The sequence below is a fragment of the Hyperolius riggenbachi genome, chromosome 3 (genome assembly GCF_040937935.1).
Source record: "Hyperolius riggenbachi isolate aHypRig1 chromosome 3, aHypRig1.pri, whole genome shotgun sequence".
Lineage (NCBI taxonomy): Eukaryota > Metazoa > Chordata > Amphibia > Anura > Hyperoliidae > Hyperolius > Hyperolius riggenbachi.
The window spans coordinates 468,243,184-468,260,828 of NC_090648.1; the positions used below are offsets into that span (position 1 = coordinate 468,243,184).

The window sequence follows — 17,645 nt, forward strand, 5'->3', positions numbered from 1 at the left end:
AAAAATGGGGAAACTGGAAAAAATGCCAGGGATCTTCATACAGCCATATTGCGGCTGTATAGCGATCCCTGGCCAAAGCGATGCGGCTGCGTATGGATCTACTGGAAACCCCGTCAGGAAATTTATTGCTCTTTCTTTTGATACATGTAAAATTACACTACCGTTAGGTTTGCTACTAAAAGTGACATTTACCACATTTAAAAGTATACTTTTTTCCCTTCAAAACTTTAAAATCTATTTTCTCAAAAACTATAAGGTCTTAAAAAATTGTTTTTTCCTCTTATTCCCAGTGATCTCATTAACATACCCTGCAAATTTAGGGTTTCTAGCATTTAAGGTGGATTTGCTATTAACCGTTAAAGTCGGCGGGTTTTTAAATGTGTATTTTTTTCCCTTTGAAAGTTTAAAATCGATTTTCTCAAAAACTATAAGGTCTTTTTGAAAAAAAATGTTTTCCTCTTGTAGCCACTGGGGGCCCCTACAGGCTCTGGGGCCCTGGGGCAATTGCCTCCTTTGCCTCTATGGTAGCGCTGGCCCTGACTGTGACGAGCTCTACAGGAAACTTGGGCGCAATCTACCACGTGAGAACGTTTATGAAATGGGAAATATCTCTATGGGAACAGTGACAGTAATAACAGCTTTACAAAGTTTGTAACCCTGACTAAAACTGGCTGACTGCAGCTCTACGTCACAACTTCCTGTTTATAGGGATGGCTGTTAAAGTGGATCTGAGATAAACTTTTACTCATTGCATAATTGTGTTCCTTTCATACACTGGTAGTTTATCGGGCATTCCTCAAGCCAAATACTTTTTTTGCTTTGTTTTAATACTCGTAACTCCCTATAAACTAAACAAGCCCCACCCACAGCTTTTTCAGAGTGCCTTGGCACTCAGTCCCATGTAGCAAGGGTTTATGGGAGCTCAGTCTGGGCAGGAGGAGGAAGAGGTTATTAGACAGAGATTTCAGAGGCAGAGGGGAGGAGGGAGGAGTGACGTTTCCACAGGCTGAAGGCTGGAGATGCTATCAGCTTGCCTGTGTGTAATGTGACAAACAGAACATGGCTGCCATCACTGTATCACAGGAATAAATAATCATAAACTGTTGAAGTGGTTTGCAGGTAGATTTGCTGTGTAAACTATCTAAACTTTAGATAAGATATACAGACAAGATACTTGTTATATTTAGTTTTTCATCTCGGATCCGCTTTAAAGCAACTAACCAGCTCTGGGTTAAAGACCTATTTTTTGCTATGCACACTCAATCCTGCTGTCTGTCTGGAGTTCCTGGTACAGAAGCCAAGCTAGGACCTCTCCCCGCCCCACTGCATCGCTTTCTCTCACGCCTTGACACACCCCTTCCTGACCTGACATTGCCTGGCCTCTGCACCAATGTATACTGAGGCCAAGCAGAAAACACATGGTGACAGGGTGGGTATTTGAATTAATAGAGGAGTTTTATGGGAACCTGGCACTTGTGACAGCAGCCAGTCCTATCCAAGCAATAAGGCTGGATTCTATATACTGTAGCTTTACTAGAAGATGGGGAAATCGTGACACAGAGGCAGCACAGGGGAATTTTACCTCTACTTATGCAAGTCACAAAATGCACGTTAAGCAAATATCTTAACCTGGGTTATATAGTACTTATATATGCAAGTCACAAAGTGTGTGTTGTGCAAATAGCATAACCTGGGTTATATATACAGTACATGGGTGTGGCTAGTAGAAGGTGTGTTATGCAAATTACCTCTTGAGCCTTTTATTTCCTGTTAGAAGAGAGGAGGACTTTCACCTCCTTCTTGTGAACTACAAGCTCCACCTTATCCTGTAAACACCGACATTCTGGGAAATGTAGTCAAGCATCTGTTGTTCATCCTACTCTGTGAGTCACGTGGTCATGCGTGACTGACCCGCCCATTGACTGAATCCACAAAGCAAAGCAATTTCTACCAAACTCTAAAGCAAATTTGCCCCATGAAGAAGTAATCAATTACCCAGTTGGCTTCTGTACACCATTTTTATTCACTTATTGTTGTGACTGCTATTAGAATTTTACTTCTTCGATTCTGAGTTTAGTTTAGCTTTAAGTGGCCCCAAAGTTACTAAAACAAACATATCAAATGGTCTCTGGCTGGTTTCACCTGTATCCCCTTCCCTTTTGCCCTTTTTCTTTCCAGTACTTGTCCTTAGTGGAAGCCAGTTGGGTTACAGCAAAGACCTTCTCCTGCTTCCGCACCAGTGCTGTCCTCCTGCACGTCTCCTGCTTGTCCGCAGTCTAGCATTGCAGCATACAACAGCAATGGGCGGGAATATCTCATTACCTTACTGAGCAGGTGAACTCTAGAAGCATGAGCGCTAAACAGGAAGTCTGATCATGGGATAAGATATATAAATGTTCACTGTAGGCCAGCGAATGCTTTACCACAATATATTTGGCACTTATCAAGGCACATGAAGATTTCTTTTTTTTTTATTTTTATTTGCCTTGACTTAGGCCAGTGATGGCTAACCTTGGCATTCCAGCTGTGGTGGAACTACAAGTCCCATGAGGCACTGCAATACTCTGACAGCTCTAAGCATAACTCAGGAAGGCAGAGGTATGATGGGATTTGTAGTTTTGTCACAGCTAGAGTGCCAAGGTTAGCCATCACTGACTTATGCCATAACTCTAACTCTTCCCCTCTATATCAAAATAAAGGGTTTTAGCCGAAAGGGCTTCATTAAGGCCAAGGGACAGAGCTGTCTACTGACTGTTGTGACTGTTCCTCGGTAGGGGATGTAAATCATGTAGGATGGGCTGATCAGTAAAATTCTCTGCACAAGGCTAACAGACATACCCGGATTGTGAATCCGGTCCAGGAGTTTCACCGAGCGAGCGCTGACCACACCACCGACGTGAACCAGGAAGCCAGGCGGAAAAGCTGTCAGGGTAAAAAACGGGAATTCCTGCAAAACAGATGAGAGAGAGAGAACAGCATCAGCAAAATATGAAAATGAAAAAATATCTGCTCGATATGGCAGGTTAAAAGGAGGCAATGACAATGCCCTGTGAGGTAATAACATCGCTGATCCAGCAATGACAGAGAAAACTTGAGAGACTGGCCTGGGGCCCACTACAGCACTTTGCAGCAATTCCAAAAGTACTTGGCCAATGTAAACCCATGGAGGTAACTCCACAGAAGCGATTGCAGCAATTTTGGAACGATTTCATTCAAGGACTGAAGGGCCCAAAATCACATTACCTTGAAATCGCTCTGGAAAGCGCTGTTTTGTGTGTGCGTGTGTTAAAATCCCTCTCAAAAATGCTACTGTTTTTGCAATTTCTAGTAGGGCCCAGGACTAAAGGTTACAGCACTTAGACTTAAAAAGGCCCAACCAGTCTCAATTAAACATTCAAAGGATCGCCTTCTCATATAAACATATAATTACCTGTGGGGTCTTTTTCTTTTGAAACACTCCTGGAGCACCATGTCCTTTGGCTTTTGGAGCCTAGCCCCCCCCCCCCCCCTCCTTTCAGTGAAGGTCCTTTGCCCTTTCTCTATCTCAAGTAGCAGGCTGTAGGGTTGGTGCAAATATCATCTGACACTGACTTCTTCTCAGTTTATGAAACCACCGACTTCAACTCCAAATACTCAAAATTGTTCTGACTGTCAAGTAGAGAGAAAGCCATGGCGTTTAGGCTACAACCGGAAACCAGCAGACATGAGGATCCAGGAGTGATTCGTAAGTAGAAGACCCAGCAGGTAATTATAACCTTATAAAAGAAGACGAACCATTGAATGTTTAATCAGAATCAGATCAGAATCAATTTTATTTCGCCAAACACGACTGGGTCATGCCCGGAATTGAATATGGCACATGAAAATGATACAGCAAAGGAAGTAGAAACAGCACAGATTTACAGAAAAAACATGATATAAAAAGGTAAAACAGTAATGGTAATACAACTTACAGCAAGACAGAGGACAGTAAACAGTTAGTCAGATGGCAGTCAAGCAGGCCTAAGGGGGAAGGACCGCTGGGAGGAGGGGGGCATGGGCAGAGTTCAAGAGTCTATGGGCTGCGGGGAAAAAAAGTGTTCCTACTCCTTGTGGTCCTGATGGGGATGGCCTGAAACCTCCAGCCCGATTTGAGCCTACTGAAGAAGCTATGGCCTGGGTGAGAGTTGTCACCAGCAATTGTCTTTGCTTTGGAGTCTGGTGTTGTAGATAAGGTCTAGAGTGGAAAGGGGTTTCCTGATAATTCTCTCTGCTGTGCTGATAACCCTCTGAATTGCAGTCTAATTTAGACTGCATAGGGTTTTTAACCACCTTACGACCGCCTAGCGCTGATTGGTGGCCGCAAGGTGGCTCCCCCAGGACCGCCTAACGCCGATTGGCGTCAAGCCCTGGGGGAGTGTTTTGCAGGGAATCGCCCGCTCCCATCTGTCAACAGTCTGCCAGCGGCAATCGCCGCTAGCAAACTGAAAAGAAAAGAAATGGCTTATCTAATGCAGCGCTGTACTGGGGACAGCCCTGTCACCTGGCTGTCCCCGAGTGGCAGGGAAAGAGATCCCTCTCATAGGCTGTTGCCTATGAGAGGCGATCTCCTGTGATTGGCTGTCGGGGGAGGTACATAAAAATACACGTATTTATTTAAAAAAAAGAAGGAATACATTAATAAAAAAAAAAATACTGCCTGCAGCAGCGATCAGAACCCACCAACAGAAAGCTCTGTTGGGGGCAGAAAAGGGGGGGGGGATTCATTTGTATGCTGCATCGTATGGCTCTGCAGCGAGCATTTTAAGCTGCAGAGCACTGAATTGCAAAAAATAGCCTGGTTACTAGGGGGGTGGAAGCCTACGGTCCTTAAGTGGTTAGCATGGCAAATTTTTACAAATGCACTTAGTAGCTTTGGATTTTCATAAATATATCTATATGATTTATTTTTTTTAAAGGGGTGGCAGATAGTGATTTTTTTTTTATCCTCCACAGCAGACTTTTCTCCAGAAAAACAATTTAAGGCTGTAAACTGGAAAAGCAGAGGTCCAGATTAACATTAGGCATCACGGTCACTTCCTGTTTACTGTAAATACATCTAGGATGCCCTTAGTATCAATTAAATGACTTGTGTGTGACGGTTTATGCTTCAATTTACAGACTGACGTAATTGGGCACAGAAGGCAAAAAAAATTCTTAGCACAGTGCAAACATCACAAAGCAAGCAGGATAGTTCAGTTATGAGTGGAAACACACTGGGTAGCATACCTGTCACTTTAAAATGCAGATGAAACACGCTACAACATTAATGTGACATCACTATCATCATTATCACTCAAGACTCACCCTCTGCTCCAGTGCTGACTGCGTCTGCTGTCGGAGTAAGGCCTTAAAGGCACCGCCGTCCCTGCCAGCGCTTCCGCTTCCCATACCTACAGGGTGAAATTATACTCAGGGATGAAGACACACAACAATGGTGATTGCCTGCACAGCCGCTAACAATGCTGGAAACGGCAACTAGACTAATATCAGTAATTCTCTCCTTCCTGGGGACAAGCCATCAGCTGCACAGCTCACAACTCTACCTGTATGTAAGGAAGATCATTTCATCAGAATAACTTTGGGTAACGCCCACAGTGATGGTGTAGTGGGTAGCTCTCTCTCTCCTTGCAGTGCTAGAGTACTTGGATGTAATTTCAGCCAGGACACTATCTGCATGGAGCTTTAAAATCTAAATTTATCCTTCTGCTTGTACCTGTTTCCTCTGCCCCCCCCCCAACAAATGCAGATAGGCCAATAGGTACCCGCCATCAAAAAGGAAATTGTGAACTCTCCCAAAGGACTGAGTGACAAGACTATCCAATGTTTTGGAAGATGTCAGTGCTATATATATATATATATATATATATATATATATATATATATATATATATATATATATACAGTGTTTTCCTGAAAATAAGACAGTGTCTTATATATACTTTTTGCTTCAAAAGATGTGCTAAGGCTTATTTTCAGGGGATGTCTTATATTCCTAGCAGGAAGTGTCTCTTAGCAGAACAGTTCCTGTTCCCTTGTACTGTGGTGTTCCTGTGCTGTGACCTCCTGCCTTGCCCACTGTGCTACCTCTGCTAGGTCTGGCTTATTTTCAGATTAGGTCTTATTTTCATGGAAAGAGGGTACCATGTGGTTCTAAATGCATGTCTTCAACAGCCGCATGGTGATAGGCTGCATGGTGTGAGGGGGACCTGTCCTGCTGCCAGGAGTATGCTTTGCTGCTGCTCTGCATGTTAACCAAGGAGTGGGCCGCTTTGCCCCCACCCTCAGCTACAGCAGGGATCATAAGGGCAGTTGTTATGCACTGTCCCAGTCCTTTCCGTTGTGTCGTTCTGAAAGCTCCCCAACTGGACCAGTCGCTGGCTAAGGCACATGCGTGGCCCCACCCCTCCTCGTCATGCTCCCATAGCTGGGAGTGTTCAGCGCTACCACAGAGAAGACTGGGAGTAAACCAAGGCACCTGTATAGCTATATGGGGGCTTGAAGAAACCCAAGGTAAGTCAAATAGAACTTGTTCCCCCTGTCTCAGGTATACTTTTGGTCTGGTAAATCAGCCTGGGGGAGTATGGGGAAGACACACACTTGCTTCCCTACAGTCAGGTAAATCAGCCTGTGGAACATCAGCCAGGTCAGATGAGAGGATATTGTATCTAAATCTACTGAGCTAGATAAGAGGATCATGTGACCCACGTGGAGCTGTGATTGGATAAGGAAACACAGTTAGGAGTGGTATAGCCCACTGTCAGGTCTGGAGAACTATACCATGCTAAAAAGGCAGGCTTATGACGAGAAGCTATTGAAAAAACAAATCAGAAATAAGCAGCAATATATACTGTGCATCTGGTTGACGTAACTGGACAGGCGCAGGACACAGGGAGTGGACAGTCAGGAATGAGGGTGACAGAGCAGAAAGGACAGCGTCTGCTGTGTAGAAGATCTAGAATCCCAGCATTGTCTCCCAGAATTAAAACTCACGTGATGAAGGACCATGTTAAATCTCTCTGCGATGGGTGGATGCTGGCAGCGTGCATCTACTACTGGTGGTGACATCTCTACATAGCACAGCTCCACCCACCTGCCACAGGCAACACAAGAGGGTCCAACTTTCCAATGATAATTCATCTCTATTTTATGCAGCGGAAGAAAGACAAACGTTAGTATCCCTGAACCCACCAGTGACAACTACCAATGAGCCTGTTTTGATTTCAATGGAGAACCATCCTAATATAATAAATAGGAGGTCTTTTCAAAAGTTGAATTCTCTCTGCCCTTTATCAGTACTCCTAATTGTGAAGCTTCCCCTCACTTCCTATTCCTGGAACCTCCACTGTGTTAGTATGAATCCTGGTGGTTCCCAATATAGGAAGTGAGCAGCAGCACATACAACTTGACTTGGCAGATATGTTCCTGGGGGCTGGGCGTGGCAACGGTGAGGGCAAGAAGGACACGGGAAGCCTCTGGAAGATCTAGAGCAGTGTTCCCCAACCCTGTCCTCAAGGCCCACCAACAGTGCATGTTTTGTGGACATCCACACAGGTAAGTAATCAGCTCTGCTGAGACACCAATTGCCCCACCTCTGAATGTTTGTGGTTTTCTGCAAAACATGTACTCTTGGTGGGCCTTGAGGATAGGGTTTGGGAACTGTGATCTAGACGATTCCCGCTACACAGGTATCCATTTGTCTTTTATGTTAGGGTTCTCTTTTACCCTTAATGTACCCAAACCTAAAGTTTACCTGAAGTTGACTACAAAACTATAAAAAATGGAGGGACAAAAAATGCAGCCAGCATTTGACGGCCTCACATTAGAGGGGTATCCCACCACAATGCCTCCACTTTTCCAGGAAGGCAGATTATATAACTGGCAGGACCTGTTAACCAGCATGTCTGTAAAAAGAAGTCTGTGGAAATTTTTAAAGGAAGTTGAATTAATAGGTGGCTGTGCTACAATTAGCATGCTTCACAAGCTGAAGGAACAAACAGCTGCCTGTGATGAGCATGCATGGTTCACACTGATCAGCAAGCTAGAAAATTCTTTAAGACAGCAATGCTCCAGAGTCTGTGTCCCTCCCAGATGTCATAGGAGGGCAGCACTCCAGGTGTTTCCTAATCGTATTACTTCCTGCTGACTGTATGTACAGCAGAAGGAGAGAATTCTGTCAGAACTGCGATCACATGACCTGGCACTGCTGACTGACATACACAGGAAGTAAACATCCTTTCCCATCACATCCAATTACATCAGTCTGGTTACTTCAGTGTTAATGAGGATGGTCTGTGTCAGGTAATTTTATTATTAGATATGCACAATCTATTATTTTATGAACAATAAGATGAATAGTTATATGTACAGTGGGATGCGAAAGTTTGAGCAACCTTGTTAATCGTCATGATTTTCCTGTATAAATCGTTGGTTGTTACAATAAAAAATGTCAGTTAAATATATCATATAGGGGACTCACACAGTGATATTTGAAAAGTGAAATGAAGTTTATTGGATTTACAGAAAGTGTGCAATAATTGTTTAACCAGTTCACCCCCAAGTGGTTTTTACCCTAACGGACCAGAGCAATTTTTATCTGTCAGTGCTCCTCCCTTTTATTCCCTAATAACTTTATTACTACTTATCACAACAAAATGATCTATATCTCGTTTTTTTTCGCCACCAATTAGGCTTTCTGTGGGTAGTACATTTTGCTAAGATATTTTTTATTCTAGATGTATGGAAAAATAAGAAAATAATGGAAAAAATTAATTCTTTCTCAGTTTCTGGCCATTATAGTTTTAAAATTAAAAGTTCTCCTGTGGAGAAAACCAACACATTTTATTTGCCCAGTTGTCCCCATTATTAAACCGTTTAACCACTTGAGGTCCACAGTCTTTCTACCCCTTAGGGACCAGAGCCTTTTTTTCCATTCAGACCACTGCAGCTTTCACGGTTTATTGCTCGGTCATACAACCTAGATCTAAATGAATTTTCCCTCTTTTCTTGTCACTAATGCAGCTTTCTTTTGGTGCTATTTGATTGCTGCTGTGATTTTTAGTTTTTATTATAATCATCAAAAAAGACATGAATTTTGTAAAAAAAAAATGTTTTTTTTAACTTTCTGTGCTGACATTTTTCAAATAAAGTAAAATTTCTGTATACATTTTTGTCCAAATTTATTCTGCTACATGTCTCTGATAAAAAAAAAGTTCAATAAGTGTATATTTATTGGTTTGGGTAAAAGTTATAGCGTTTACAAACTATGGTGCCAAAAGAGAATTTTCCCATTTTGAAGCATCTCTGACTTTTCAGAACACCTGTCAGGTTTCATGAGGTGCTAAAATTCCAGGATACATAAAATACCCCCCAAATGACCCCATTTTGGAAAGAGTACATCCCAAAGTATTCACTAAGAAGCATGGTGAGTTCATAGAAGATTTTATTTTTTGCCACAAGTTAGTGGAAAATGACACTTTGAAACAAAAATAAAACAAACAAAAAAAAGTTTCCATTTCTGCTAACTTGTGACAAAAAAAAAAAAAAAAAATCTGCCACGGACTCACCATGCCCCTCTCTGAATACCTTGGGGTGTCTACTTTCCAAAATGGGGTCATTTGTGGGGTGTGTTTACTGTCCTGGCATTTTGGGGGGTGCTAAATTGTAAGCACCCCTGTAAAGCCTAAAGGTGCTCATAGGACGTTGGGCCCCTTAGCGCACCTAGGCTGCAAAAAGGGGTCACACATGTGGTATCGCCGTAATCTAGAGAAATAGTATAATGTGTTTTGGGGTGTATTTTTACACATACCCATGCTGGGTGGGAGAAATATCTGAGATTTTTTTTACACACAATTGTCCATTTACAGAGAGATTTCTCCCACCCAGCATCGGTATGTGTAAAAATACACCCCAAAACACATTATACTACTTCTCCTGAGTATGGCGATACCACGTGTGACACTTTTTTGCAGCCTAGGTGCACTAAGGGGCCCAACGTCCTATGAGTACCTTTAGGATTTCACAGGTCATTTTGAAGCATTTGGTTTCTAGACTACTCCTCACGCTTTAGGGCCCCTAAAATGCCAGGGCAGTATTGGAACCTGCCAAGTGACCCCATTTTAGAAAGAAGACACCCCAAGGTATTCTGTTAGTTGTATGGTTAGTTCATAGAAGATTTTATTTTTTGTCACAAGTTAGCGGAAATTGATTTTTGTTTTTTTTCACAAAGTGTTATTTTCCACTAACTTATGCCAAAAAATAAAATCTTCTATGAACTCACCATACAACTAACAGAATACCTTGGGGTGTCTTCTTTCTAAAATGGGGTCACTTGTGGGGTTCCTATACTGCCCTGGCATTTTAGGGGCCCTAAACCGTGAGGAGTAGTCTAGAAACCAAATGCCTTAAAATGACCTGTGAATAGGACGTTGGGCCCCTTAGCGCACCTAAGCTGCAAAATAGTGTCACACATGTGGTATCGCCGTACTCAGGAGTTGTAGTATAATGTGTTTTGGGGTGTATTTTTACACATACCCATGCTGGGTGGGAGAAATATCTCTGTAAATGGACAATTGTGTGTAATAAAATCAAAACATTGTCATTTACAGAGATATTTCTCCCACCCAGCATGGGTATGTGTAAAAATACACCCCAAAATACATTATACTACTTCTCCTGAGTACGGCGATACCACATGTGTGACCCTTTTTTACAGCTTAGGTGCGCTAAGGGGCCCAACGTCCTATTCACATGTCATTTTGAGGCATTTGGTTTCTAGACTACTAACGGTTTAGGGCCCCTAAACGCTAGGGCGGTATAGGAACCCCACAAGTGACCCCATTTTAGAAAGAAGACACCCCAAGGTATTGTTAGGAGTATGGTGAGTTCATAGAAGATTTTATTTTTTTTGTCACAAGTTAGCGGAAATTGATTTTTATTGTTTTTTTTTCACAAAGTGTCATTTTCCACTAACTTGTGACAAAAAATAAAATCTTCTATGAACTCATCATACACCTAACAGAATACCTTGGTGTGTCTTCTTTCTAAAATGGGGTCACTTGGTGGGGTTCCTATACTGCCCTGGCATTTTAGGGGCCCAAAACCGTGAGGAGTAGTCTGGAAACCAAATGCCTCAAAATGCCTGTTCAGGGGTGTAAGCATCTGCAAATTTTGATGACAGGTGGTCTATGAGGGGCCGAATTTTGTGGAACCGGTCATAAGCAGGGTGGCCTCTTAGATGACAGGTTGTATTGGCACTGAAGTGCAGGAAGCGCAGGATGTTCTCAAATCGTGACCTGGACATGGCAGCAGAGAACATGGGCATGTGATGTATTGGGTGCATAGACCAATAAGACCGCAATACATTCTTTTTAACTAGACCCATGTTAAGGAGAAGGCCCCAAAAAATGTTACTTGGAGTGGTTTCCACCGAAAGGGCTGGGCATGGTAGCTTCTTGGATTGGCGGTTGCGTATTGTGTGGCATAACAGTTGGTCTCAGCGACAATTAAGTCGTAGAGACCAGCAGTGATCAGAAAAAAATATTCTGTCACTGCGGTGGGGCAGGTGAGGGTTTGGCCGGGTGATCAGAAGCCTGCAGTGGGCAGATTACGGCCTGATCTGATGGATAGGAGTGCTAGGGGGTGACAGGAGGTGATTGATGGGTGTCTCAGGGGGTGATTAGAGGGGAGAATAGATGCAATCAATGCACTGGGGAGGCGATCGGAAGGGGGTCTGAGGGGGATCTGAGGGTTTGGCCGAGTGATCAGGAGCCCACACGGGGCAAATTAGGGCCTGATCAGATGTTTAGGTGTGCTAGGGGGTGACAGGAGGTGATTGATGGGTGTCTCAAGGTGTGATTAGAGGGGGAAATAAGCAAGCAATGCACTGGGGAGGTTAATGGGGGGGGGGGGGGGGGGTGTCTGAGGGTGATCCGAGGGTGTGGGCGGGTGACTGAGGGTCTGATGTGATGGGTATGATGGGTAGCAGTGACAGGGGGTTATTGATGGGTGATTAGAGGGGAGAACAGATGTAAATAATGCACTGGCGAGGTGATCAGGGCTGGGGTCTGAGGGCATTCTGAGGATGTGGGCGGGTGGTTGGGTGCCCGCAAGGGGCAGATTAGGGCCTGATCTGATGGGTAGCAGTGACAGGTAGTGACGGGGTGATTGATGTGTGTTCAGTTAGTGATTAGAGGGAAGAACAGATGTAAACAATGCACTTCGGAGGCGATCTGAGGGTGCGGGCGGGTGATCAGGTGCCCGCAAGGGGCAGGTTAGGGTCTTATCTGATGGGTGTTAGTGACAGGTGGTGACAGGGGGTGATTGACAGGTGATCAGTGCGTGATTACAGGGAAGAATAGATTTATACAGTACACGGGGGGGGGGGAGGTCTGGGGAGGATCGGAGGGTGTAGGGGGGGGGTGATCACGAGCCCCCAGGGGGCAATTTAGGACCTAACCTAAAAAATAGCGTTGACCGATAGTGACAGGGAGTGATTGATGGGTAATTAGAGGGGAGAACAGATGTTAACAATGCACTTCGGAGGCGATCTGAGGACGGGTGTGCGGGCGATCTGAGGGTGGGGGGGGGGGGGTGATCAGGTGCCCGCAAGGGGCAGGTTAGGGTCTAATCTGATGGGTGTTAGTGACAGGGGGTGATTGACAGGTGATCAGTGAGTGATTGCAGGGAAGAATAGATGTATACAATACACAGGGGGGGAGGATCTGAGGGTGTGTGTGGGGGGGTGATCAGGAGCCCCCTGAGGGTAGATTAGGACTTAATAAAAAAATTAGCGTTGACAGATAGTGACAGGGAGTGATTGATGGGTGACTAGGGGGGGGGGATTGGGTGCAAACAGGGGTCTGAGGAGTGCTGTGGGCGATCAGAGGGAAGGGGGGGGGAGATCAGTGTGTTTGGGTGCATATAGGGAGGGCTGCAGCCTGCCCTGGTGGTCCCTCGATCACTGGGACCACCAGTGTAGGAGGCAGCCTGTATAATACGCTTTGTATACAGTACAAAGCGTATTATACCTTGTATTGCGCAAGCAGGTGACTTATTAAAACGTCCTGTTGCTGTTAACAGTGTCAAACAGGACATTTTAATAAGTCAGTTTGCCATTAACTGGTTTAACAAAATTAGGCAGGTGCATAAATTTGGGCACCACAAAAAAGAAATGAAATCAATATTTAGTAGATTCTCCTTTTGCAGAAATTACAGCCTCTAAACGCTTCCTGTGTTCCAATGAGAGTCTGGATTCTGGTTGAAGGTATTTTGGACCATTGCTCTTTAAAAAAACATCTCTAGTTAATTCAGGTTTGATGGCTTCTGAGCAAGGACAGCTCTCTTTAACTCACACCACCGATTTTCAATTATATTCAGGTCTGGGGACTGAGATGGCCATTCCAAAACGTTGTACTTGCTCCTCTGCATGAATGCCTTAGTGGATTTTGAGCAGTGTTTAGGGTCGTTAGCTTCCAAAGAAAGATCCAGCCCCAGCGCAGCATCAGCTTTGTCACTGAATCCTGGACATTGGTCTCCAGAATTTGCTGATACTGAGTGAAATCCATGCGTCACTCGACTTTTCAAGATTCCCAGTCCCTGCACTGGCCACACAGCATGATGGAACCACCACCATATCTTACTGTAGGTAGCAGATGTTTTTCTTGAAATGATGTGTTGTTTTTCCTCCATGCATAACGCCCCTTGTTATGCCCAAATAACTCAATTTTAGTTTCATCAGTCCACAGCACCTTATTACAAAATTAAGCTGGCTTGTCCAAATGTGCTTTAGCGTACCTCAAGCGGCTCTGTTTGTGCTGTGGGTGGAGAAATGGGTTCCTCTGCATCACTCTCACATACAGCAACTCCTTGTGTAAAGTGCACCGAATTGTTAAACGATGCACAGTGACTCCAACTGCAGCAAAATTATGTTGTAGGTCTTTGGTGCTGGTCTGTGTGTTGACTGACTGTTCTCACCATTTTTCACTTCTGTTCATCCAAGTTTTTCTTGGTCTGCCACTTCGAGCCTTAACTTGCTCGAGCCTGTGGTCTTCCATTTCCTCAATATGTTCCTAACTGTGGAAACAGAGAGCTGAAATCTCTGAGACAGCTTTCTGTATCCATCCCCTAAACCATGATGGTGAGCAATCCTTGTCTTCAGGACATTTGAGAGTTGTTTTGAGACCCCCCATGTTGCTACTCTTCAGAGAAAATTAAAAGAGGAGGGAAACTTACAATAGACCTTCTTAAATACTCTTTTTGGATTCAGCTGTGTATGTAGGTCAGGGGTCACTGAGCTTACCAAGCCAATTTGAGTTCCAATAATTAGTTCTAAAGCTTTTGAAATCAATAAAATGACAACAGTGCCCACATTTATGCACCTGTCTAATTGTATTTAAACAATTATTGCACACGTTCTGTAAATCCAATAAACTTCATTTCACTTCTCAAATATCACTGTGTGTGTCTCCTAAATGATATATATGTAACTGACATTTCTTATCGTAACAACAAACGATTTATATAGGAAAATCATGATGATTAACAAGGTTGCCCAAACTTTCGCATCCCGCTGTATATGTACTAACGGTATGGCTTCTGATTTAACTTTTCTAGGTAACTGCAAGACACTAAGCAGAACCCAAAGTTTCCTAATGAAAATATGTGAGGTATCTTATTTACAAGGCTGAAAACAAATTGTAGTATCTGCAGAAACAATGGGATAGCCGTACTAATCTGAGCTGCAATGCATTATGGTCTAAATCAGTAGGCTCGACCTACTACAATGAATTTTTTGTCTAAAACAGTAGATGCAGCTTACTGCAATGCATCATGTTCTACATCAGTAAACTCTCCCAAAGGGGAAGGGTTAAGGGGTTTAATAATGTGGAATTGATTTTTATTTAATTCTATGTATGTAGGTGTCTTTTTACTTTTTGGCCACTAGATGACCACCCACTTCATATTCTAGGAGAAAAGTGAATGTAATAAGGGCCAATGCGCTTTTTTTTTTTTTTAACAACTTTATGTAGACATTCAAAAACAGTACACACCGTCTGCCAAGTCACTTATACAATTAACACGGGCATGGGTATAATTTGCATCTTGTTGGCTGAAATAAGTGAATTACCTGTACATACACAAGTGCCCATGTGTCTTTTCAGGAGGCCAAGCAACTGGCATTGCTTGAAAGAAAATAAATATGTCAGCCACCATATCCTTCTCACTTCAGGTGTCCTTTAACTTCTCATTTAATAAATCACCCCCTATGTACTGCCCAACCCCAGTCCTGGCATGTAGCTGCCCCAAGACTTTTCCAGTATCCAATACCCATGGGCATTGCTGTCTTAAGAGTCCGTGGTTAGTGTTTACCTTCCATAACTGAAATATAATGATGTATTTGCTATTGCGTGTAAAACTATTAGTTTTGTGATGCAAAACTATGCACATCAAGCTCTCTAATAAACAAAATAACAGCATGCTTGTGAAAACTCTGCAAAACAAGGCAAATGGTGTGCGATCCTACCAGCCGACAGCAACAGCTCATCACTGAATGACACAGACTTCCTCAACGGGCTGGCACGGCTAAAGGGCGAGTGGGACGTGCTGCAGCCCAGCAGATGGCTATAGGACCCTCGGAGACTCCGGGGATCATAGAAAAGGGAGGGTGAGCTTGGGCACATGAAGATCCTCTTTCCCACGCCAGGGGGCGCTGTGGAGGTGGCAGACGGAGAATGGAGTGTTCAGGTGGAGGAGGAGGAACAGAACGGAAACAAATGATAAAAGAAACCCAGAAGATAGAAGAAATAAAATGTGATGGATATGAAAGAGAAAAAAAAGGAAAAGGCAAATGGACGGGTGAACACAGATAAATACTGCTTGCCTAAGAGACGCCACAAACTGGGTGTTTGGAGACTCCATGTGGCACAACTATCAACAATATGCCCTGAAGTTATCAAAGTCACAACTTTGTATGAAAATGTGTCGACAGTTTCCATTTGTTGATTTCTGCGATTTGTTCTCCTGCACAGTTAATGGCTTTACCTACACGGGGGAGGGAAGCATAACATGGAACTCCCCAATGAGTCAGGGTGCTATCAAGAACCAAAGATCATGTATTGGGGTCCACCAAAGTTACAGGAAGTAGCTTATATCACCTGTATACTCTAAAGAGAACCTCAGAGCAACTCCGTCATAAAATGTATTATTAGATTGCTAGTACGGACCTGAGCAGTCACCTTCACATTTTATTAGTGTCACTGATTTTCTTTTGTATATGGTACAGCCAGGACCTGAAGTCTGGCCACTTCAAGTTCTGGCGGACCAATATGTGTGCCCACTAACAATACAATTTAGCAAACGATCGATCGACCTTTTCGATCCAATAATTTTGATCAGAAGGAATTGATCGATGGGGCCTATAAACAAGAAAAAAAAATTAACCAATCGATCATTTCAAATGGAATCGATCCGAAAAATGGATTAATGAAATGATCGACAAGTCGTTTGCATATAGTTGATTGGCATCATCAATACTATCCAATGTGATCGACTGGAAAGTCAATCTTCCGCTATTGTATCATTAACTTTCTGGGGACTGGCACCTCCACCACCCTTAAGAACCAGAGCATTTTGTGCGATTGGGGGAGGTGAGGGGGGCGTTTAGATAGCCAAGCAGCAGTATCCACAGTACAGATAGCTAGGTATGGGTGTCCCCGTATAGATAGGTGTCTCCCTTATGGCCCATACTCACGGGCTACAATTGTCGCCGCAAAACGCGGCGTGCGCGTGTTGCGGCGACAGGTCGCCCGTGAGTATGCGGCGTTGCACGGGCACGCACCCCGAACTGCCGCTCGTCGCTCAATCGCCTGGCGACAGTCGCCGCCGCCACTCCGCCGCAACTGTCGCTAGTCCGCGTGAGTACGCGGACTAGCGACAGCAACAAGATAGGTTTAGATTGGGTTTCCGGCGGGGGGAGGAGCAACAGCGACAGCTTCCGCCGCATCAGTTGCCAGGTCCCTCCGCCGTGTGTATGCGGAGGGACCTGGCGACGAGCTGTCGCCTTCCTGTCGCGCACACGCTCACGTGTGCTGGCGACAGGCCAAAACAGTTGCCCATGAGTATGGGCCATTATAGCTAGCAGCCATTACTCACCTCTCAAGCTCCAGCAATGAGTAGCTCTACCCTCATCCGCTCTGTCCAGCATCCCTGCTCGCACTGCCACTAAGTTCCGGGTCCCGGCTTGATGACGTCATCAGAGTCAGAGCGAGCAGGGATGCCGAGCAGAGCGGAGGGGAACGCCGATCGTCAGGAGAACGCCAGGAAGGTGAGTCCCGGTCCTCTTCCTCTCCTCCTACCGCCGCTGCTTATAGTGATCACTACGAGCGGCTGGCAATCGTAGTAATCACGTGATCAGGAGCCAATCACCATGGCTCCTGATCAATGAGAGGAGATGTCAGCTGTCATATGACAGCTTAATCTCCACTCTCAGGTGCGTGTGCTCACACCGGGAGCGCTAAAAGCAAGTGGCGTAAATCCTACGTCGCATCAGAGTTAAGCAGCCACAAGTGCGGCGTAGGATTTACGCTTAGCTGCCCCCAGAAGGTTAATGGCCATCTTAAAGGATCACT

The 17,645-nt window shown here is 44.4% G+C and overlaps 1 protein-coding gene across 8 annotated transcripts in view; it reads right to left on the reverse strand.

Annotated features, from left to right (window-relative positions):
- C2CD5 (C2 calcium dependent domain containing 5) overlaps window positions 1–17,645 on the reverse strand; it is a 160,064-nt gene that overhangs the window by 89,727 nt on the left and 52,692 nt on the right. For 4 of the 8 annotated variants that reach the window (XM_068277977.1, XM_068277979.1, XM_068277978.1 and 1 more), the window contains exons 9-11: window positions 15,542–15,727; window positions 5,326–5,411; window positions 2,839–2,947 (exon numbers count right to left, since the gene is read on the reverse strand). In XM_068277977.1, coding sequence (XP_068134078.1) covers window positions 2,839–2,947; window positions 5,326–5,411; window positions 15,542–15,727 — 381 coding nt within the window. The remainder of the gene's footprint in view (window positions 1–2,838; window positions 2,948–5,325; window positions 5,412–15,541; window positions 15,728–17,645) is intronic. The other 4 variants (XM_068277983.1, XM_068277982.1, XM_068277981.1 and 1 more) reach the window with 1 other exon arrangement.